The sequence below is a fragment of the Festucalex cinctus genome, chromosome 21, assembly GCF_051991245.1.
Source record: "Festucalex cinctus isolate MCC-2025b chromosome 21, RoL_Fcin_1.0, whole genome shotgun sequence".
Classification (NCBI taxonomy): Eukaryota; Metazoa; Chordata; class Actinopteri; order Syngnathiformes; family Syngnathidae; genus Festucalex; species Festucalex cinctus.
In genome coordinates, this window is record NC_135431.1 from 12,858,502 (window position 1) to 12,882,164 (window position 23,663).

A 23,663-nucleotide genomic window follows, 5' to 3' on the forward strand; every position below is an offset into this window, starting at 1 on the left:
ATTTTTTTAAAACGACCATGTATAGTAAGGCATTTTTAATTTAAAAAAAACGACCATGTATAGTAAGGTGTTTTTAATTTTTAAAAAACGACCATGTATAGTAAGGCGTTTTTAATTTTTAAAAAACGAACATGTATAGTAAGGCGTTTTTAATTTTTAAAAAACGACCATGTATAGTAAGGCGTTTTTAATTTTTTTAAAACGACCGTGTATAGTAAGGCGTTTTTAATTTTTTTAAAACGACCGTGTATAGTAAGGCGTTTTTAATTTTTAAAAAACGACCATGTATAGTAAGGCGTTTTTAATTAAAAAAAAAAAAAAAACGACCATGTATAGTAAGGCGTTTTTAATTTTTTAAAAACGACCATGTATAGTAAGGCGTTTTTAATTTAAAAAAAAACAAAAACGACCATTTATAGTAAGGCGTTTTTAATTTTTTTAAAAACAACCATGTATAGTAAGGCGTTTTTAATTTTAAAAAAAGCGACCATGTATAGTAAGGAGTTTTTAATTTTTAAAAAACGACTATGTATAGTAAGGCGTTTTTAATTTAAAAAAAAAAAACGACCATGTATAGTAAAGAGTTTTTAATTTTTAAAAAACGACTATGTATAGTAAGGCGTTTTTAATAAAAAAAAAAAAAAACGACCATGTATAGTAAGGCATTTTTAATTTAAAAAAACCGACCATGTATAGTAAGGCGTTTTTAATTTCTAAAAAACCGACCATGTATAGTAAGGCGTTTTTAATAAAAAAAAAAAGAACCGACCATGTATAGTAAGGCATTTTTAATTTTAAAAAACCGACCATGTATAGTAAGGCGTTTTTAATTTTTAAAAAACGACCATGTATAGTAAGGCGTTTTTAATTTTTTTAAAACGACCGTGTATAGTAAGGCGTTTTTAATTTTTAAAAAACGACCATGTATAGTAAGGCGTTTTTAATAAAAAAAAAAAAAAAAAACGACCATGTATAGTCAGGCGTTTTTAATTTTTTAAAAAACAACCATGTATAGTAAGGCGTTTTTTATTTTAAAAAAAGCGACCATGTATAGTAAGGAGTTTTTAATTTTTAAAAAACGACTATGTATAGTAAGGCATTTTTAATAAAAAAAAAAAAAACGACCATGTATAGTAAGGAGTTTTTAATTTTTAAAAAACGACTATGTATAGTAAGGCGTTTTTAATAAAAAAAAAAAAAAAACGACCATGTATAGTAAGGCGTTTTTAATTTCTAAAAAACCGACCATGTATAGTAAGGCGTTTTTAATAAAAAAAAAAAAAAACGACCATGTATAGTAAGGCATTTTTAATTTTAAAAAACCGACCATGTATAGTAAGGCGTTTTTAATTTCTAAAAAAACGACCATGTATAGTAAGGCGTTTTTAATTTAAAAAAAACGACCATGTATAGTAAGGCGTTTTTAATTTTTAAAAAACGATCATGTATAGTAAGGCGTTTTTAATTTTTTTAAAAAACGACCATGTATAGTAAGGCGTTTTTAATTTTTTTAAAACGACCATGTATAGTAAGGCATTTTTAATTTAAAAAAAACGACCATGTATAGAAAGGTGTTTTTAATTTTTAAAAAACGACCATGTATAGTAAGGCGTTTTTAATTTTTAAAAAACGAACATGTATAGTAAGGCGTTTTTAATAAAAAAAAAAAAAACGACCATGTATAGTAAGGCGTTTTTAATAAAAAAAAAAAAAATGACCATGTATAGTAAGGCGTTTTTAATTTAAAAAAAAAAAAACGACCATGTATAGTAAGGAGTTTTTAATTTTTAAAAAAACGACCATGTATAGTAAGGCGTTTTTAATTTTTACAAAACGACAATGTATAGTAAGGCGTTTTTAATTTTTACAAAACGACCATGTATAGTAAGGAGTTTTTAATTTTTTTAAAAACGACCATGTATAGTAAGGCGTTTTTAATTTTTAAAAAACGAACATGTATAGTAAGGCATTTTTAATTAAAAAAAAAAAACGACCATGTATAGTAAGGCGTTTTTCATAAAAAAAAAAATGACCATGTATAGTAAGGCGTTTTTAATAAAAAAAAAAAAAAAAACGACCATGTATAGTAAGGAGTTTTAAATTTTTTTAAAAACGACCATGTATAGTAAGGCGTTTTTAATTTTTACAAAACGACCATGTATAGTAAGGCATTTTTAATAAAAAAAAAAAAAAAAGACCATGTATAGTAAGGCGTGTTTAATTAAAAAAAAAAAACGACCATGTATAGTAAGGCGTTTTTAATTAAAAAAAAAAAACGACCAAGTATAGTAAGGAGTTTTTAATTTTTTAAAAAACGACCATGTATAGTAAGGCGTTTTTAATTTAAAAAAAAAAAACGACCATGTATAGTAAGGCGTTTTTAATTTAAAAAAAAAAACGACCATGTATAGTAAGGCGTTTTTAATTAAAAAAAAAAAAAACGACCATGTATAGTAAGGCGTTTTTAATTAAAAAAAAAAAAACGACCATGTATAGTAAGGCGTTTTTAATTAAAAAAAAAAAACGACCATGTATAGTAAGGCGTTTTTAATTTTTACAAAACGACCATGTATAGTAAGGCGTTTTTAATTTTTACAAAACGACCATGTATAGTAAGGCATTTTTAATAATAAAAAAAAAAAAAAACATGTATAGTAAGGCGTTTTTAATAAAAAAAAAACGACCAAGGCGTTTTTAATTTAAAAAAAAAAACGACCATGTATAGTAAGGCGTTTTTAATTTTTACAAAACGACAATGTATAGTAAGGCGTTTTTAATTTTTTTTAAAACGACCATGTATAGTAAGGCGTTTTTAATTTAAAAAAAAAAACGACCATGTATAGTAAGGCGTTTTTAATTAAAAAAAAAAAAAACGACCATGTATAGTAAGGCGTTTTTAATTAAAAAAAAACAACGACCATGTATAGTAAGGCGTTTTTAATTAAAAAAAAACAACGACCATGTATAGTAAGGCGTTTTTAATTTAAAAAAAAAAAACGACCATGTATAGTAAGGAGTTTTTAATTTAAAAAAAAAAAACGACCATGTATAGTAAGGAGTTTTTAATTTTTTAAAAACGACCATGTATAGTAAGGCATTTTTAATTTAAAAAAAACGACCATGTATAGTAAGGCGTTTTTAATTTCTAAAAAACCGACCATGTATAGTAAGGCGTTTTTAATAAAAAAAAAACAAAAACGACCATGTATAGTAAGGCATTTTTAACTTTAAAAAACCGACCATGTATAGTAAGGCGTTTTTAATTTCTAAAAAAACGACCATGTATAGTAAGGCGTTTTTAATTTAAAAAAAACGACCGTGTATAGTAAGGCGTTTTTAATTTTTAAAAAACGACCATGTATAGTAAGGCGTTTTTAATTTTTTTAAAAAACGACCATGTATAGTAAGGCGTTTTTAATTTTTTTAAAACGACCATGTATAGTAAGGCATTTTTAATTTAAAAAAAACGACCATGTATAGTAAGGTGTTTTTAATTTTTAAAAAACGACCATGTATAGTAAGGCGTTTTTAATTTTTAAAAAACGAACATGTATAGTAAGGCGTTTTTAATTTTTAAAAAACGACCATGTATAGTAAGGCGTTTTTAATTTTTTTAAAACGACCGTGTATAGTAAGGCGTTTTTAATTTTTTTAAAACGACCGTGTATAGTAAGGCGTTTTTAATTTTTAAAAAACGACCATGTATAGTAAGGCGTTTTTAATTAAAAAAAAAAAAACGACCATGTATAGTAAGGAGTTTTTAATTTTTTAAAAACGACCATGTATAGTAAGGCATTTTTAATTTAAAAAAAACGACCATGTATAGTAAGGCGTTTTTAATTTCTAAAAAACCGACCATGTATAGTAAGGCGTTTTTAATAAAAAAAAAACAAAAACGACCATGTATAGTAAGGCATTTTTAACTTTAAAAAACCGACCATGTATAGTAAGGCGTTTTTAATTTCTAAAAAAACGACCATGTATAGTAAGGCGTTTTTAATTTAAAAAAAACGACCGTGTATAGTAAGGCGTTTTTAATTTTTAAAAAAAAACGACCATGTATAGTAAGGCGTTTTTAATAATAAAAAAAAAAAAACGACCATGTATAGTAAGGCATTTTTAATTTTAAAAAACCGACCATGTATAGTAAGGCGTTTTTAATTTCTAAAAAAACGACCATGTATAGTAAGGCGTTTTTAATTTAAAAAAAACGACCGTGTATAGTAAGGCGTTTTTAATTTTTAAAAAACGACCATGTATAGTAAGGCGTTTTTAATTTTTTTAAAAAACGACCATGTATAGTAAGGCGTTTTTAATTTTTTTAAAACGACCATGTATAGTAAGGCATTTTTAATTTAAAAAAAACGACCATGTATAGTAAGGTGTTTTTAATTTTTAAAAAACGACCATGTATAGTAAGGCGTTTTTAATTTTTAAAAAACGAACATGTATAGTAAGGCGTTTTTAATAAAAAAAAAAAAAAAACGACCATGTATAGTAAGGCATTTTTAATAAAAAAAAAAAAAAATGACCATGTATAGTAAGGCGTTTTTAATTTAAAAAAAAAAAACGACCATGTATAGTAAGGAGTTTTTAATTTTTTAAAAACGACCATGTATAGTAAGGCATTTTTAATTTAAAAAAAACGACCATGTATAGTAAGGCGTTTTTAATTTCTAAAAAACCGACCATGTATAGTAAGGCGTTTTTAATAAAAAAAAAACAAAAACGACCATGTATAGTAAGGCATTTTTAACTTTAAAAAACCGACCATGTATAGTAAGGCGTTTTTAATTTCTAAAAAAACGACCATGTATAGTAAGGCGTTTTTAATTTAAAAAAAACGACCGTGTATAGTAAGGCGTTTTTAATTTTTAAAAAACGACCATGTATAGTAAGGCGTTTTTAATTTTTTTAAAAAACGACCATGTATAGTAAGGCGTTTTTAATTTTTTTAAAACGACCATGTATAGTAAGGCATTTTTAATTTAAAAAAAACGACCATGTATAGTAAGGTGTTTTTAATTTTTAAAAAACGACCATGTATAGTAAGGCGTTTTTAATTTTTAAAAAACGAACATGTATAGTAAGGCGTTTTTAATTTTTAAAAAACGACCATGTATAGTAAGGCGTTTTTAATTTTTTTAAAACGACCGTGTATAGTAAGGCGTTTTTAATTTTTTTAAAACGACCGTGTATAGTAAGGCGTTTTTAATTTTTAAAAAACGACCATGTATAGTAAGGCGTTTTTAATTAAAAAAAAAAAAAAAACGACCATGTATAGTAAGGCGTTTTTAATTTTTTAAAAACGACCATGTATAGTAAGGCGTTTTTAATTTAAAAAAAAACAAAAACGACCATTTATAGTAAGGCGTTTTTAATTTTTTTAAAAACAACCATGTATAGTAAGGCGTTTTTAATTTTAAAAAAAGCGACCATGTATAGTAAGGAGTTTTTAATTTTTAAAAAACGACTATGTATAGTAAGGCGTTTTTAATTTAAAAAAAAAAAACGACCATGTATAGTAAAGAGTTTTTAATTTTTAAAAAACGACTATGTATAGTAAGGCGTTTTTAATAAAAAAAAAAAAAAACGACCATGTATAGTAAGGCATTTTTAATTTAAAAAAACCGACCATGTATAGTAAGGCGTTTTTAATTTCTAAAAAACCGACCATGTATAGTAAGGCGTTTTTAATAAAAAAAAAAAGAACCGACCATGTATAGTAAGGCATTTTTAATTTTAAAAAACCGACCATGTATAGTAAGGCGTTTTTAATTTTTAAAAAACGACCATGTATAGTAAGGCGTTTTTAATTTTTTTAAAACGACCGTGTATAGTAAGGCGTTTTTAATTTTTAAAAAACGACCATGTATAGTAAGGCGTTTTTAATAAAAAAAAAAAAAAAAAACGACCATGTATAGTCAGGCGTTTTTAATTTTTTAAAAAACAACCATGTATAGTAAGGCGTTTTTTATTTTAAAAAAAGCGACCATGTATAGTAAGGAGTTTTTAATTTTTAAAAAACGACTATGTATAGTAAGGCATTTTTAATAAAAAAAAAAAAAACGACCATGTATAGTAAGGAGTTTTTAATTTTTAAAAAACGACTATGTATAGTAAGGCGTTTTTAATAAAAAAAAAAAAAAAACGACCATGTATAGTAAGGCGTTTTTAATTTCTAAAAAACCGACCATGTATAGTAAGGCGTTTTTAATAAAAAAAAAAAAAAACGACCATGTATAGTAAGGCATTTTTAATTTTAAAAAACCGACCATGTATAGTAAGGCGTTTTTAATTTCTAAAAAAACGACCATGTATAGTAAGGCGTTTTTAATTTAAAAAAAACGACCATGTATAGTAAGGCGTTTTTAATTTTTAAAAAACGATCATGTATAGTAAGGCGTTTTTAATTTTTTTAAAAAACGACCATGTATAGTAAGGCGTTTTTAATTTTTTTAAAACGACCATGTATAGTAAGGCATTTTTAATTTAAAAAAAACGACCATGTATAGAAAGGTGTTTTTAATTTTTAAAAAACGACCATGTATAGTAAGGCGTTTTTAATTTTTAAAAAACGAACATGTATAGTAAGGCGTTTTTAATAAAAAAAAAAAAAACGACCATGTATAGTAAGGCGTTTTTAATAAAAAAAAAAAAAATGACCATGTATAGTAAGGCGTTTTTAATTTAAAAAAAAAAAAACGACCATGTATAGTAAGGAGTTTTTAATTTTTAAAAAAACGACCATGTATAGTAAGGCGTTTTTAATTTTTACAAAACGACAATGTATAGTAAGGCGTTTTTAATTTTTACAAAACGACCATGTATAGTAAGGAGTTTTTAATTTTTTTAAAAACGACCATGTATAGTAAGGCGTTTTTAATTTTTAAAAAACGAACATGTATAGTAAGGCATTTTTAATTAAAAAAAAAAAACGACCATGTATAGTAAGGCGTTTTTCATTAAAAAAAAAATGACCATGTATAGTAAGGCGTTTTTAATAAAAAAAAAAAAAAAAACGACCATGTATAGTAAGGAGTTTTAAATTTTTTTAAAAACGACCATGTATAGTAAGGCGTTTTTAATTTTTACAAAACGACCATGTATAGTAAGGCATTTTTAATAAAAAAAAAAAAAAAAGACCATGTATAGTAAGGCGTGTTTAATTAAAAAAAAAAAACGACCATGTATAGTAAGGCGTTTTTAATTAAAAAAAAAAAACGACCAAGTATAGTAAGGAGTTTTTAATTTTTTAAAAAACGACCATGTATAGTAAGGCGTTTTTAATTTAAAAAAAAAAAACGACCATGTATAGTAAGGCGTTTTTAATTTAAAAAAAAAAACGACCATGTATAGTAAGGCGTTTTTAATTAAAAAAAAAAAAAACGACCATGTATAGTAAGGCGTTTTTAATTAAAAAAAAAAAAACGACCATGTATAGTAAGGCGTTTTTAATTAAAAAAAAAAAACGACCATGTATAGTAAGGCGTTTTTAATTTTTACAAAACGACCATGTATAGTAAGGCGTTTTTAATTTTTACAAAACGACCATGTATAGTAAGGCATTTTTAATAATAAAAAAAAAAAAAAACATGTATAGTAAGGCGTTTTTAATAAAAAAAAAACGACCAAGGCGTTTTTAATTTAAAAAAAAAAACGACCATGTATAGTAAGGCGTTTTTAATTTTTACAAAACGACAATGTATAGTAAGGCGTTTTTAATTTTTTTTAAAACGACCATGTATAGTAAGGCGTTTTTAATTTTAAAAAAAAAACGACCATGTATAGTAAGGCGTTTTTAATTAAAAAAAAAAAAAACGACCATGTATAGTAAGGCGTTTTTAATTAAAAAAAAACAACGACCATGTATAGTAAGGCGTTTTTAATTAAAAAAAAAAAAACGACCATGTATAGTAAGGCGTTTTTAATTTTTACAAAACGACCATGTATAGTAAGGCGTTTTTAATTTTTAAAAAACGACCTGCTCCAAGTACGATCCCTCTACACATATGCGGGTGCTCAACACAGTGAGCTAACCGTCAAGGCACTTCTTTTACACTACTATGTGTATACTAAGTGTTTTTTTTGTTTTTTTTTCTTTTCATTATGTATAGTAAGGATTTTTTTTGTTTTTTTTAAATTACCATGTATAGTAAGGCTTTTTTTTTTTTTTTTTAATGACCATGCATAGTAAGGCTTTTTTTAAATATTTATTTATTTATTTTTTAATGACCATGTATAGTAAGGCTTTTTAAAAAAAAACAAAAAAAAAACGACCATGTATCGTAAATTGTAAAAAAAAAAAAAAAAAGAGACCAGGTGTTTTTTTTAAAAAACAAAAACAAAAAATGTATAGTAAAGCGTTAAAAAAACGACCATGTAAAAAACAAAAAAAACAAAAACAAACAAAAAAAAACAAAAAACGACCACGTATAGTAAAGCATTTAAAAAAAAAGCCCATTTATAGTTAGGCATTTTTAAAAACAAAAAACAACAACAACAACAAAAACGACCATGTATAGTAATGCGTTAAAAAAAACGACCATGTAAAAAACAAAAACAAAAACAAAACAAAAAACAAAAAAACAGACCACGTATAGTAAAGCATTTAAAAAAAAAGCCCATTCATAGTTAGGCATTTTTAGAAACAAAAAAACAACAACAACAACCATGTATAGTAATGCGTTAAAAAAAACAAACAAACAAAAAAAGACCATGTAAAGTATTTAAAATGATCATGTATAGTAAAGCTTTTTTTTTTTTTAAATCCATTTATAGTAATATGTTTTTATTTAAAAAAAAACAAAAAACGACCATGTATAGTTTTACTATAAATTATGTAATTTAAAAAAGTGTTACTATACATTGTGTAATTTAAAAAAAATGACTATACATCGTGTCATTAAAAAAAAGTCTTACTATGTATCATGCCATTTTAAAACAAAAAGTCTTACTATACATTATGTAATTTAAAAAAAAAGTGACTAGACAGTACATCATGTCATTAAAAAAGGTTTTACTAATAAAATGTCACTACAATAAAATATCACTACATGAAGATCACGATACAATAATTGTATACTAAAAAAATATATACACACACACACACACACACACACACACACATATATATATATATATATATATATAAAAAATAGTATATAGTATATATAATATATTAGTGCTGTCAAACGATTAAAATTTTAAATCTGATTAATCATACTTTTTAATTTTGATTAATCACGATTAATCAGCTAAATTACTTGCGTATTCGCGTAATATAAAATAAATACAAAATACCATAATATTTTGACAATGCATTTTATTATCTGAATGTCATTTGCAAACATTGATTAAATGCATGTACGCAATTGCATGCATGCGTGTATTGCTCAAAACGTAACAGCATCATATCAATTGGGTGCAATTCAGCAATTAATTAATTAAACGCAAATTACTTTTGTTTTATCTAAAGTCCCGACGGGGTGTTTTTTAAAGTGAAATTTACCACCGAGCACACCAACTGCGTTGGTAGCTATATGTGCGGGCTATGTTAATACACACGATTGAGACGGCTCTGTGGCAATGTACTCGCGGCCATTTATTTTCACTCTTCACAGTTGCTTCCCCAAGTCACAAGAGGGCGCTCAAGGTTAGCGCATGCAATGAATCACTACCATAACACCAACTGGAGTCACCCGCTCATTTTGGAACAACAGGCGTAGGAAATGCCGTGCATTGACCTCATCACTGACCTGTGCAGCCTTCAATGTAACCATCCGCGGTTACGTTCAAGGCTCAAGTGCGGTTAAAAAAATAGTGCGATTAATATGCGTTAATACGTGATTAATGCGACATTTTTTTGTGATTAATTAATCTATTAACGCTTTAACTTTGACAGCCCTAATATATATATATATATATATATATATATATATATATACACATACATTGTGCTTTTGTACATTAGAGCAATGCATATAAGCAACCTACAATCTCTAATAACACTTAATATTGAGATATTTATTTGCTAATGCACACAGAGATTGAGTTCTACATATTGACTCGGTTCAATAGCATATTCTTTACCACTTCATCTCTGACCAGTAGCATGGATTTTAAACATAGAAGGGCCAAAACACGCCTTGTGAAAATTAAACTGCACCAAAAAACTAACCACCAGAGGGTGCGACAACTGCACAAATGGAAATCAACCTGACTTTTTTTTTTTTTTTTTTTTTCCCCCCAACAGATGTGCCGCTTTTAATTTCACGACATAACGACGACAATATATTGTGGCAGTTTTAATATCGCAGCATTACAATATTGCTATCGTTACATCCCTAATCATGAGGCATTTTAGGATGTTTCAGAAAGCACACAGACAATGAACAGAAAAGGGTTTTTTGAGGAGAATCCACATGAGCGAAGTGCAAACTAGCCACGGATGTTTGTGCGTGTGTGTTTACTGGCGATAGTCTGTTGTCTCTGACAGGCGGCACTTTGTGAAAATTGCCCAACGAATGAGCATGTGAAATTCATTAGTGGCCCAGAATTTGACAGCAGGGGCAGAGCATTGTGGGTGAAATAACAGTAATACCACCCATTGAGTATCCACTTGTCTTTGTTTACCGCACAGACGAGCTCGTCGGGCTGACAGCTAACATGACGGTTTACTGGAAAAAGCTTGAGAAACTGAATTAAGCCGTCAAAGAAAAGTGGGGTGAGATGCTTGACAAAAAAGTCAAAGGGAACTTTAGCGGTGTATGTTGAAAACTCAACTATTTGCAGATCACCTTTTTTGTTGTTCCCTTGTCTAGTTTGGGGGGAAAAAAATGCGTTTGCTGCCATCTTGGGGCCATTACAAACCATTTGGGAGGGTGACAATTGCATGTGAATTTTCACTATTACTCCAAAAAAAGCAGCAGCAGGGGTCTGCTTTTTGGCGGTCATGTGACCATCTGATGGAATCACTGACAGACGGATGAAGTCAAGGTCGGCCAAGATGCGCGCGCGTGCGCACTCAGATGGATTAGAGCACATTTTGGCATCATACACAAAGATGTGTCACCTTCACGTAATCCCCGTGGGACACGCAACACAACACAACAGGGATCCCAGATTGACACATAATCCCCTCAGAATTCACCCATTCGGACTGCCGTGATTTCAATGTTCTTTCATTAACTTTAGTTACTGTTACTAAGGCTGAAAAAAAATAAATATATATATATATATATATATGCAAAATGTATAATTTTTTTTAAAGTATCAGCAAATTCAAGTGGGGAACAATTTGGTTTTTTTTAAGGTCCAATTTCAATAAGTGAAATGGGATATATTTAAGAAAAACAACTTTAGGGAAGCCAATTTCAGGAAATGGCCATTTCAGGAAAAAGTCTACATTTTTTAATGTATATTTCAGAAAAAATGTCAGGCAATTTTGGGGGATTTTTTTTTTCCAGAATAGATAATTTCACAAGAAAGTCCAAAACAAGTTCTAATTCACGAAGAAGTCAATTTCAGGAGTCAACTTCCTCGAATGCGGCATTAGCTCTATGAAAGCTATCTAGCTTCCTTAGCTTAGATGTGACACAAGCAAAATGCTAAGCTAACGTCCAAATTCCACAAATTCCACAGCAAAGGTCACCGCTTGTAGCTCTCGATTTTCTATGAAAATTATTTAAAAAGAAAAAACTATGTTTGTCAAGACTGGGAGCACCTAGCTAGCTAGCCTTTGTAGGTCAGCTAATGTTGGTATTTTGGTTAAAGGGCTAGCAAAGCAAAAGGGTTAGTTTATAGATGTGCATTTGTTACATTTGGTGTACATTGATCACATTGGAGCAGACAGATTTTTTGGTGACTAATTTGACAATTGCATAGCTTAAGCTCAAGCTAACTATGCTAAATTTAACTAACGTATGAAACCTAGCTAGCTAGCGAGCCTTGTTAGCTCAGCTAATGTTGGTATTTTGTGTTAGCTAAACACTTGCTTGAGTTAAGGTAAATTTAACTATAAAGACCACTGTAAAAAGAAAAAAGTATACTTTATATATGAAAAACTTAGTGTCCTTCGTTCATCAATTTCAGGGGTGTGGCTTAAAAGAGAAGGCCCCTCTGCTTAGGGAATATCACATGAGGTGATCGGAATCAAATTACCGCCTCCGTCTCTCCTGGAAACCAGCAGACGGAAGACCACGAGCGCTCGTTACTGCGTTGGTGGCGGTTGGCCGTGTCGGGTGGCCACTCAACTCACCGGCTTGGAGGCTGTACATCCTAAAAGGTCACTTGTCACTTCCTTTTGAAGAGGAGGCGGTGAGCTGGTTGCCGTCACATGCTAACGGTTGCTAATTGCGGCGGAGAGGCGAGGGCGAGCAGATGCTGCCATGGGAGGCCAAGATGGAAACACGGAAGATGATGATGTATTTTTTTTCTGTTTACATCCGTGCAACCAATAAGACGAGAGTGATGTTACTTTTTTCTTTTTTCTTTTTTTTAATGGCGACAACTTGTTATAGTCATCGCTACTGTGCATCTGCAGCCATTCGCCTTCATTTTTCTGCCAGTTTGGAAGTCGACTGAGTTCCAAAATGGTGCGATCCATCACAATGAACATCACGTCTGCGCACATTCTTCACCGTTATATTACCCAGCGTGTTAAATAAAGTCTGCCACCAATGAGGCGCCGCGTATGGGTTTGATTTATTAGTGGGGTGAAGTTGCCGTCGATTTCTTTTCATCATCTCCCCTGACTGGAATAGTTTTGTACTGTTGCAAAAGGCTACAATAATTAGTGAGAAAATTACGTGACAGCATACGCTGGACTGTTTGTCTTCATTTTGGGGGAAATGTGTTCATCCCCTTCTGCGAAAGAGACCACATGTGGCGGCGAGGACCAAGGGTGTCACACCAGGAGGCTGGTTGCCGGGTCGGGGGGGCGTCAACCTTGACAGCCCAGCAGGTGCCACCGCCGCCAGTTGGGCTAATCCAGAGGAGCAAGGGATTAGCACAGTAGGAGGGAAGCTTCCTCGGCAGGGGGGCTTTGGGAGCCTCTTGTCCCTGACTGCTGCAGGGTCGCCCTCCTGTGGTGCGCGCCCTGGAACCGCCCACCAATAACCACAACAGCTGGAGGCGCTTACCTGAGCTCCAATGTGGAATCGCTTGCAGGTAGCGAGGCAGCAATTTATTAGCGATGTTGAGAAACTAGAGATAACTCTTGACGGAATTTTCCCATGATCCCGTTTGTTTCTCCTGATCCTCTTTGGTTCCCTTGAGCCCGTCCCTGGGAGTTACTCCATTTCAACAGTCTCATCCTGACACATCCGATGTGTAATTTGGACCATCAGAAGTAACCAGATCGAAAGCTTTTGTCGACTATTATTGGTATCTCGCTCGACAAATGGAAAGGGTCAGAATTAAAGTATTCCACAATGATGGATGAACTTTTCTTGCTTTTGTGACAAAACAGTAGAGAGATGGATGTAACTCATTGTATTGGTGGAAACAGACCAGACCGTAGCAAACCGTATGAGGTTACCAAAGTAGCTACCGCTATTTCTCAAAGTCACAACCTAGATTTTAAGAGTGCTTTAAAATACCTTGTTCTGTGGTATGGGGACAAAAAAAAGTTTTTAACTTGGATTTAGAAGAAGTTACACTTGAGTGTGGCTTCTGTTGGCAGCTTATAACAATTGTGTGCAGCATAACAGTTGAATGCTGCTTCACCATGTTTGCTTTGAACTCTGATATCAAATAACTGACTCAAGTCTGTATAATGCTATAACACAGCATTTAACATTCCTAAGTAAAGCATTCGGTAATTTATAGACCACTACACTCAGAATGAGACGTAATGCGAAGTGAAACCTCACGAGGCGAACCGACTAATCAGATGAGTCAGGTAAGTTTGGAAAAATACACAAAATACAGACGCTCCGATCTTTTTGTTAGCTCAACATCCCCGCTGTGCGACTGCTATATGTGGCGCAGTGTTGCTAACAGTTCCTCATGAAATATTAAGGGGCAACGACGCTTGAAGGACGCGCAAACCTGCGCGCGGCGCGCAATAAATAAAACAAAAGCGCGTGATTGACACATCATTAGACAGGCATGAATTATTCAATATTCTGCAATCATATTGCTTCGTCAAAAGGATCAACATGCCGGGCGAGAGCGCGGGCCCAGGGCACCTGATTGCGAGTTAAAAGCCTCCCCCATAACTCCGCGACTCACTTCCTCTTTATGAAAAAAAAAAAAAAAAAGTGTCAGTCATTAGCGACGGGAACAGTCGGGCTGGATCGACACGAGTGTTGATTTGCGCCGAAGAAAGGCCGCATCCCGGGTGCATCCAGGCCGCTTTGAGATGCCGCTGATTGAAGACATAATTGCGACCGTGGGCTGGAATTTTACGGTGAGAAGCGTGAAAGCTATCGTCAAGAGGGATGACGGCGGCGGCCAAGACTGCAAATGAGGCTGCGAGCGTGTACACATGGTCATACCTAACCACACCAACAATAAAGTAAAATCTGTGGTACATTTTTTGCACCTTTTAAATAGAAAAGAACTCTTGAACTCAAACAATATTTTAAATGCTATCATCACTCAAAAGAGGCCGTATTTAAGCAATTCAGGATGCTCGATGATCCTGTCTCATGCCTAATGACAGCTCGTCTAATATATGTGCTCGACTCTGCATGTACATACATACACGCTGGCAACAAGGAGAGCACACAAAGCAGTGGCCGCGTCCCCGCGCATCCATCAGGCGATGAGCAACACAGCAAATCAATTTGCAGCTGTCGCCGCGTCCCCGAGCTGCCATCCGCATATCAAACATCGGCAGCCGCTGCTATCCGCTGAGTAATGATTCCGGAATGTTATTAGCGCTCCAGTCGCAAACGAGACACCTGCTAGGACTTACTCTCTTCCGTCGCCGAGGGTCGCCGCGGTCGAACGTTGCGCTGCAAGAGCCTCGCTGAATACGTGTGGTTCAAAATCGGCTCTTAAATGCCAGCCTTTTTCACAGTACAGTTCTCGAGATTGTCAAATGTTTTACAGTATTTTTACTCATCTTTTAAGACACACGGTATATTGTGTTGTGGAATGTGAAAAAAAAAAGTTTGTTTCTAGCGTTCTCTGTTCTTTAGTAACCAGCAGTGGAACAATGCTTAGTTTAACCAAAAACTGGTTTCTGACTAAAAAGTGGAGAAAACATGCTTTTTGTGAAAGGACTTATGTCAAATTACATAAAAAATTATATATTGGGGCCTATAGAAAAAAATTAATTGGCACATGAAAGAACACATAGAAACTAAATTGAATCCCCATTAACACATTCAAACCCAAAGACGTGTAAACACGTTTTTTAATACTTTGTCCTTCACTCCCAAAAACGTATTTACATGTTATTTATTTATTTATTTATTTTTATGCAAACACATACAAAAGGCTTCGATGCAGCTTCTGACATGAAGAGGTGGCTAAAAGCAATGGCAGTGATTACAAAAAACGGCCAGAAGGTGGCAGCAAAGCAAACAAGATAAGGCAGGGCCATGTTGTAAAAGCTCTTTTGTCAAGTGTTTTCACCAGGAATATGAATATTGATGAAAATTGCTGCAAAATGGGAACAGATACAAATAAGCCCCCCCGATAATAGAATAGACTCTAATCTTTCTTTTGGTAGGTTCCATGTTTTTATAGATATAGAACACAATATTCTGTGGACCTTGCAAAATCAGTCAAAATCCAGTAAAACATCTGGGAGCGAAGGGGGTTGCTTCAGTGAAAATGGCTGGGAGTCAATGAGTTAAGTCATACATTTTTTTAATTCAATTGATATATTTAGTATGTATCATCTCGGATAACAATATTTGGTAGCTTAAGGGTTTCACATCTGAAAGAGCAAATTTTGAGTGGACCCTCAGTTGAGCAAACCTGATGTCAGAAATGTTTGGTAATTTGGCAAAAACATTTGCCTCTAAAGTCGCATCAAATTTTTAAAAAGTCACTTTGCACGTTTGCCTGCAGACTTAATGATGTGGAACCTGGGTTATAATAATTTTGGATTTTTCACTATAGTTAGTTTTTATTTCGATTTGACTTGTTTTGGTGGAATTCAGGTAATTTAAATGATGTTTTTATTATTATTTTTAAATGTTTTGTTTTAAGCACTCTTGCATTTATTTAATTTGTTAACAATAGTGTTGTTTCAATTTTAGTTTTTGTTTCTTTAGTTTTCGTGAACTATAACAACCTTTGTGAACATCCTTACTCCATCAAGGTTCCACTATAAAGACCAAAAGGTTCCAAACTATAACTTCTCAGAACACCTCCGGGTCGGTTTGAAAGGGATTTGCCTTATATTTATGAGCGCTATGAAATAAATAGCTTGCTGATAATCTGTCAGGAACGTCGCCGGGCAGTCGGTTCGGCACGTAATTTACGACACCTGTTCCCCGAGTCCGCGTCGCCGACCAGCTGCTCGCTGTCGCAGCCCGTCTAGTTGCAAATCTTTCCTGCTGCTGCTCCGCCCTTCCGAAACTGCCCAACCGTGCTTTCGTGTTTCGCTGTTATTAAGATACTCCATCAAAGTTAATAGGGAACTCGCTTGGATGGAAAAAAACATCCAGGAGCATTTGAAGAAAGTTGTCGAGAATTGGCAGAATAGTGACAAGGAAAAGTGACAGACATATTTTAGACATCCATCAAAAGCAAGATGATGCTTACGTTTTGCAGTTTGCTAACACTGCTTGCTAGCTTGCGTGGTGCTCACGTAATGGATGCTAGCTCACAGCCTTTTTGTTGTTAACTTGAACCATGCTTTCTTTAAACATTAAATGTGTCTGCGGGGAAATTAAAAAGGTATAAACGCTTTTCATAATCCAAAGATGTAATGATTTAATTAAAGCGTTTATTAATGATGTTAATTATGTTTATCCATCCATACATTTTCTTAACCGCCCCACCAGCCGCCACTACTATGTCAGATATCTATCAAAATCTTCTGTTCAGTTTGCCCATCTTTGGGTTTTTGCATCACGGACAAAGTATCAAGCAAGTCACATCGATTACCAGCTAACATCCTTGCTACGCTTCGAAACAAAGAGCTAAAAACATGATGTGTCATTCATAAGTGGTGTTGCCAAACAAAACAAGCGTGTGGGTACAAATCAAATCTCCATAAAACTTTGATAGTAAATTATGCATGAAGCAGCTTACATTAGACTCGCCTCGCAGGCTCCGCACACAACAACAACAACAATCACGGCAGAAGATTTCTACTCTTCCTCCTCTTTTTCCCTCCTTGTCGCAGTGACACGTCGCTAGCTGCACGCGGCGCACATTAGCCGGCTCATTCAACCACAAATCGGTGGGAGGGGGCAGGTGACACACACCACAAGAAGAAATCTTTGGATTTTTCTGGAAAAACAACCAGAATGTCCCGCACTCTTTATAATGCTAGCTGCAGTTCTAACCCCGTGTCACAAATGCTTTGGCCCAAACTGACCAGCATGCATTAGCGACGTCCAAACCGCTACTCTGCCATCCAAGGTGAGGTCGGGTTGTGAGCATGGATGCTTCTGAACATGAAATAATGGTCTTAAAAATGAACCGCTTCTGTAGTTGTACGTGCCTGAAACCGAATGGTCTTGGTGGAGTTCTGCACTCCACTGAGGGTTAATCAACAGGGTTAGCTTAGTTAATGGGATCATGGAGACATTCATCAGCTCAGGAGACAAGTCGCAGAGGTTGGGATTGTGCATTATATGTCGCTATGAACATTTCTAACAAAGTTGCCTGAGCACTGACTGATCCCAGCAGAACCAAACCATAAAACTAATATTCTTCTTTTTTTCCCCTGGAATAGTCACGACAGAAAGTTTGCAACTCTTTCTCGAGGCAGAAATAGCCATGACAGTGCATGATATGCTGCTATGACTCAAAAAGTGAAGGGAGATGTTCTCAGAAAGTAACAAGCAGTACAGGCAGAACAAAACAAGTGAAAGCTAAACAAAAGGGGTAATCCCGGGTTTTCACTGGATGCGGTTGCGGTGCGGTTGCGGTGCGGTGCGTCTTGACTGCGTGCTCCGGACGGGTCAATTTTTTTGTCAATCCACACCGGCTCCGCACAGCTGCGGTCCGGCAGCTCCGTCGCCGCCCACTTCCCAACGTGTCTCGCGGGACCGCGCGCGCGCGATCATGTGGCATTTCACAACGACAAACATACAGAAAGTCTGCTCAACAGAGAAGCAGAAAGAGAGGTGGACTTCTTTTGATTTAACCTTTTCTTCTTCTTCTGCTATGAGATTCCATGCAGCATCCTTTTTTTGGTTGTCCTTATAAAAAGGATGTGCCGTGTCATATATTATTTTGTGGTTTTCCACCTCCAATATAAACCTCTCCTCGTCCATGTTCGCTGGTGTCTAAACCGTGAATGAGCACATGGCCCGGCGACGCCCACGTCACGTTTTGCTGAAAAGCTTGCGAAATAGGAGCTGGCGAGTGTTTTATTCTGAAAGGTAACCGGAAATTTATTTTGAAACTGCCTCGGTCTTCCTGTCCCGCTCGATGTGTTTTGTGCTAGCTTGCCATTTGCCGGAGGCCTACCGCTGCGGCGTCCGGCAAAAATAGAAAATAGGTCTATCCTTGCGGAAGGCTTGCGGCACGCTGCAGCTGAGACGCAGTCGACACGCAACGCACCCGCAAGCGGTGTAAACTGCACCATTCGAATGAATGGAATCTAATTGCTTGCGTCGCCGGACCGCACCGCAACCGCACCGCAACCGCATCCGGTGAAAACCCGGGGTTAGTGATGAACTTTTTTGCTAAGATGGAATAGTCACAACAGTGTATGATATATTGCTATGCGTCAAAAACCGAAGAAGCTTTTGTAATTGTCATGACATACTGCTATGGAAAAAAAAGTAGCTGATTGTCTACATTGGACTAAATTTAATGGACAAGCAACACTGGAATAGTCACAACATGGCATGCTAAGCTGCTAAGTCTCCAAAACATTTTTTTCTTAATCAGGTGGTGATCTTTATTGACCAGTGGGGAAGCAACTGCAAAAAAAAATTGCTTCAGAATAGTCACAATAGGGCATGGTATGCGACTATACATCCGTAACAAAAAAGCCGATAAGTCGCAGCTAAGTTGCATTTAATTTAACTGACTTTTTCAATTTTCGCAATAAAACGGGCAACTCTTTCATCTACTCCAAAATGGTCACACCAGTGCATGACATGCTGTTCTGGCGTCGTTCTGACCCCCATTTAGCATGACCCCGTTGAGCTAGTTCAGCTAACGGCATCCCCGACTCACCTCTCCACGTGGTCCAGATTCCCCGAGACGCCCAGACCTCCGATGGCGTAGAGTTTTCCGTCGTAGACCAGGCTGTTGTGTCTGCAGCGGGCCACCGTCATGCGGGACACCAGGTTCCAGTTGTCCAGCAGGGACATGTAGCACCACACGTCAGACAACATCACACCTGACTCTGTGCCACCTGAAAAGAAAAAAAAAAGAAAAAATGCAATGCTAACGTCACTTTTTGTTGCCGTTTGTGAACCACAAGTTAATAGCTAATTACGATGATGTCATTTGAGTAGAGAATGACTGCTAGCAGCAGGATCTGATTGGCTAAACAGGTATAAAAACTCTGATTTCCCCACCGGCTTGTCGGACTCCCGGCGGACACGGGGGTGCCGCTTGTTCCCGCCGCCAAACACACATTTCCATTTATATGAAAAGAGAGTGTGAGAGAGCAGCCTGTAAGACCAATCCTGTCGCGGCGTCAAGGTGAGTGCGCGGCCGCCGCGCTGAAAAGGGGGCGCAAATGGAGCGTGGCGGGAGAAAAATGCCGTCACGACGGAAGAGAGGGGAAAGAGCTTCGACGAGACACGGAGGATGAGCGAGGCACGGCGCCCTTTCCGTGCTCTTTAAATAGTTCACAAAAGTCATACGGGATGGTTCGTTTTGACCTTGACTACTCATTGTGACTGACTACTTTAGCAAGGGTCTGGATAAGTCATGACAGTGCATGCATGACATGCTACGCTCTCACCAAAAATCACCTGGGCTCATAAAGAAGGATAAGGCGGCATAGTCAGACAGTGCATGACCATATATGGGCTCACCTGACAGGTAGATGTTGTCGCCGGCCGAGATGACGCTGAAGAACTCGCGGTCGTAGAAGGGCAGGCTGGCCAGCGGGTACCACTTGCTGTTCTGCGGGTTGAAGCAGGTGACCGCCGTCAGGGAGCGCTGGTTCATCCCGATGGCCTGGCGCCCCCCCACCAGGACGATCACCTCTGCCACACCTGCGAGGAAGAGGAGGGTGATGAAGGTGGAAGACGAAGACCGTCTTTGAGGGTTACAAGCTAACAACACGAAGGAGCATGAAATGCTGCTAATGCCTCAAAGAGGAACATAATATTGTCCCATTTATTTTAATATTGAAATATCTTCATTTATATTGGGTGTACAGTAATTTCATTATAGATCATGATATGGCACACATACTTATTTTGAGACTATGTAAATTTGTCATTTTTGCTGAAAAGTATTGCTTGTCATCACTGTAATCCTGCTTTTTATGCCTACAGAAAGTGACGGTCTGGACGGTTTGGACATTATAAATTGTGACGTTTATACAATGTTAATAATATTTTTGTATTTAACCATTGCTCTTGCTGTGTTAACAGTAAATAAATCATTTTTCTCCCCGTGTAAAAAAACCCCTATCATGTCACACTATATAAAAAAAACGAGAGCTTTTGCTTTCTGTGGGCATAAAATGCAGGATGATTGAGACATTCAATAAGTTTTTAATCTCGTTAGCAAAAATGAAGCAGATCTTGAAGCACTTCCTCTTTTTTTCTTTTTCAGTCATCGGCAAGTAGACAAAAGCGGACTTATATCACAAAATAAACAAAATTAAGTCATAACTGAAAAAAAAAATCTTGCGAAACAGCAAAAGGGAATCCAACAGTTGCACTTTCTTGACATTAAGTTAAGGAAACTAGAAAAGCGACATTTGTGTCTGTGCCAACTCACAAAAAAGTTTCACATTTTCTCAAGTGCTGACCGTTTAGCTGAGCTCAGGAGAAAGCAAACTGAAGATGAATGACACTGGCAGATACAGTCGCAATGGTGCATGATATGCAGCGGATCGTACGGTATGTAGCCTTATAGACGCGCACACACACAAACACAGAGGGCGGTATAAAGACAGCAGTGATCCAGAACACACAAACACTCTGGCAGGCTGCCACTAAGCGAGTCTCCGTCGGGCGACAAGGCGGCCGCCAGACACCAGTGAGCAGCAGCAGGCATCCGGGGGTGGGGGGGGGTGACGAGGAAGCCTGGATGAGTGCTGTGCCAGAGGGGTCAGGATTGGCGAGACAGCCAGGATTGAGAAAAAGGTGAGGGATGAAGGGTTGATCTTCATAGACTGGGAAAATCAAGGACAACTTTATCTTATTGTCCCCGATCAATACTGCTCCTCAGTCAAGTCTTTGACCTGCTGCTTCCTTCGCTTACAAAACAACAACAAATGAAGCGCAATCCTTTTTTTCCTCCAAAGTTTTCTCGTCAAAGCCGCTAGAACAAAAAAAAAAGCCGAGGTGGAAGACAGCGAACAAAAAGGCCGACGCTGAGCTTATCCGACAGCCTGTGGCTGAGTGGATGTTTTTCCGGGTTGAGGCTTAAAGAGGCTCCCTGATGGATCAGACGGGCGAAGGGGGTTGAAGGTGGTTTTTTTTCCCTCTTCAAGATGAAGCTCGACGCTAGTTCGAAACAAAACAAAAACAACCATGAGGGTGGAGCGCTCGCAGGCCTTTCAGGCAAAACCCGTGCAGAGCCATGACGGGTGTGTTTTGACAGGCCTCCAAATGACCTCATAGCGAACATTTGGCTAACAAACGCTGACATTCTGTTCACAGATTTTTGCATCGTGGTTTCCACTATGTAACTTCTACCAAAGGCTTGGGAGCTTGACGGTCCTGTGAAGAATCTTAGCTGTTCTCAGTGTTGCGCTCTTCTGCATGTGGACATTGGATGTTTTTCCTGGTATATGCGGGAGCATTCCACACATCTTGGGGGTTACTGCCTCCAGTGCACTGATCATTACTGGCACCATCAATATCAGACACTTTGCCGGTGGTACATGGCATGCAGTGGCTTGTCTTCCCATGACTGTCCATCTGGCTCCTTCTCCTTACTGGGTTTCTGTTGCCTGAGGCATTTACCAAGCAGGATGTCCTCCTTTGGTGTAATGTAAAGATCAGGGACATATTGCACACATAATGTGTATGTGAATTGATAGACAGATGTTTGTGGATTGGCAGAAATAAGCGCTCATCTCCCGGCCGCCGTGCACGTGCAGCTCAGGGCGATTTCCGCTCGGTTGCCCGCGTCAGTGATGGTCCACATCTGACCGATCCCCGAAGCCTCAAACGCACTGGCGAACAAACACAACTCAACGCGGGCCTGTCAAAACACAGGAGCGATCACGTGGGAAGGGACGGCGGCAGTTTGGGTTCATGGCAAGGGGGAGGCCGCCAGTCATCCAGAGGTTGGGAGGAAGAGGAGGCGGCGGGGGATGAAGAGGACTTGACAAGCTGATGTTTTCTTCCTGACAAGAGTTTCAAAGTGATGCACTTTGGGGAGGAAAGGGTTGGTCAAGACCTTCTTTTTTTTTTTAAAACAGTGGCAAGTCCACTGAGGACAGGCAGGAAAACAGACTCAACCTTCACACACAATAGAAATTATTAAGTTGAATTACAATAACCTTTACTTGATAAAATTGGAATGTTATAAAATGTTGAATTTTCTATAAATTTCTATTATATATAATTTTTGTTTTTATTTTATAAAAATATTTTCGGAAAACGTATTTGTATTTTATAAAGTGTGTTATTTTAACTTTATTTTCCAATTAATTTGTCTTAGTTTATTACACTTTTGTTTATTTTATAAACAATAATGCAACAATTCTATTTCGTAAGCATTTTAATTATATTTTCACCAGTTGAAAAATATTATACTAAGTACTTAACTCATTTACTCCCAGTAACGTATAAATACGTTTTTTTTAATGTTCTAAGTGTCCCAAAGACGTTTATACGTTTTTTTGTTTTTTTTATGCTAGAGCATACAGAAGGCTTTGATGCAGCCTCTCAACTGCAAAGAACGGTTGCAGAAATGGTAGTTATTACACAAACGGCCAGCAGGTGGCAGCAGAGCAAAGGAGATCAACCAGGGCCATGTAGAAAAAAAGCCAAATTACTTACTTAATTTTAAATAGATTTGCGAAAACTGATGAAACTTAGCTCTGTTCTAATGCTAATTGCTGCAAAACGGAAACAGATAGAAACATACATTTTTTTCCTGATGAAAGAAGAGACTTTAATCTTTCTTTTGATAGGTTCCATGCTTTTATAGCAATAGAACATAATATTCTGTGGGCCTTGCAAAATCAGTCTAAATCCAGTAAAACAGCCGGGAGCGAACGGGATTGCGAAATGTGAAAATGGCTGGGAGTGAATGAGTTAATTTTTATAATTTATACTAGGTTTATTTTTATTACAATAAATATTCTAAAATATTGGTTGACTTGGTTTTCATATATGTAATACATTTTGATTTTTTTTTTTTAATAA

The 23,663-nt window shown here is 35.8% G+C and overlaps 1 protein-coding gene across 1 annotated transcript in view; it reads right to left on the reverse strand.

Moving 5' to 3' along the window:
- klhl29 (kelch like family member 29) overlaps positions 1 to 23,663 on the reverse strand; it is a 240,283-nt gene that overhangs the window by 53,712 nt on the left and 162,908 nt on the right. The window contains exons 11-12 of the mRNA XM_077509773.1: positions 20,139 to 20,321; positions 19,327 to 19,507 (exon numbers count right to left, since the gene is read on the reverse strand). Of these exons, the coding sequence (XP_077365899.1) occupies positions 19,327 to 19,507; positions 20,139 to 20,321 (364 nt within the window). The remainder of the gene's footprint in view (positions 1 to 19,326; positions 19,508 to 20,138; positions 20,322 to 23,663) is intronic.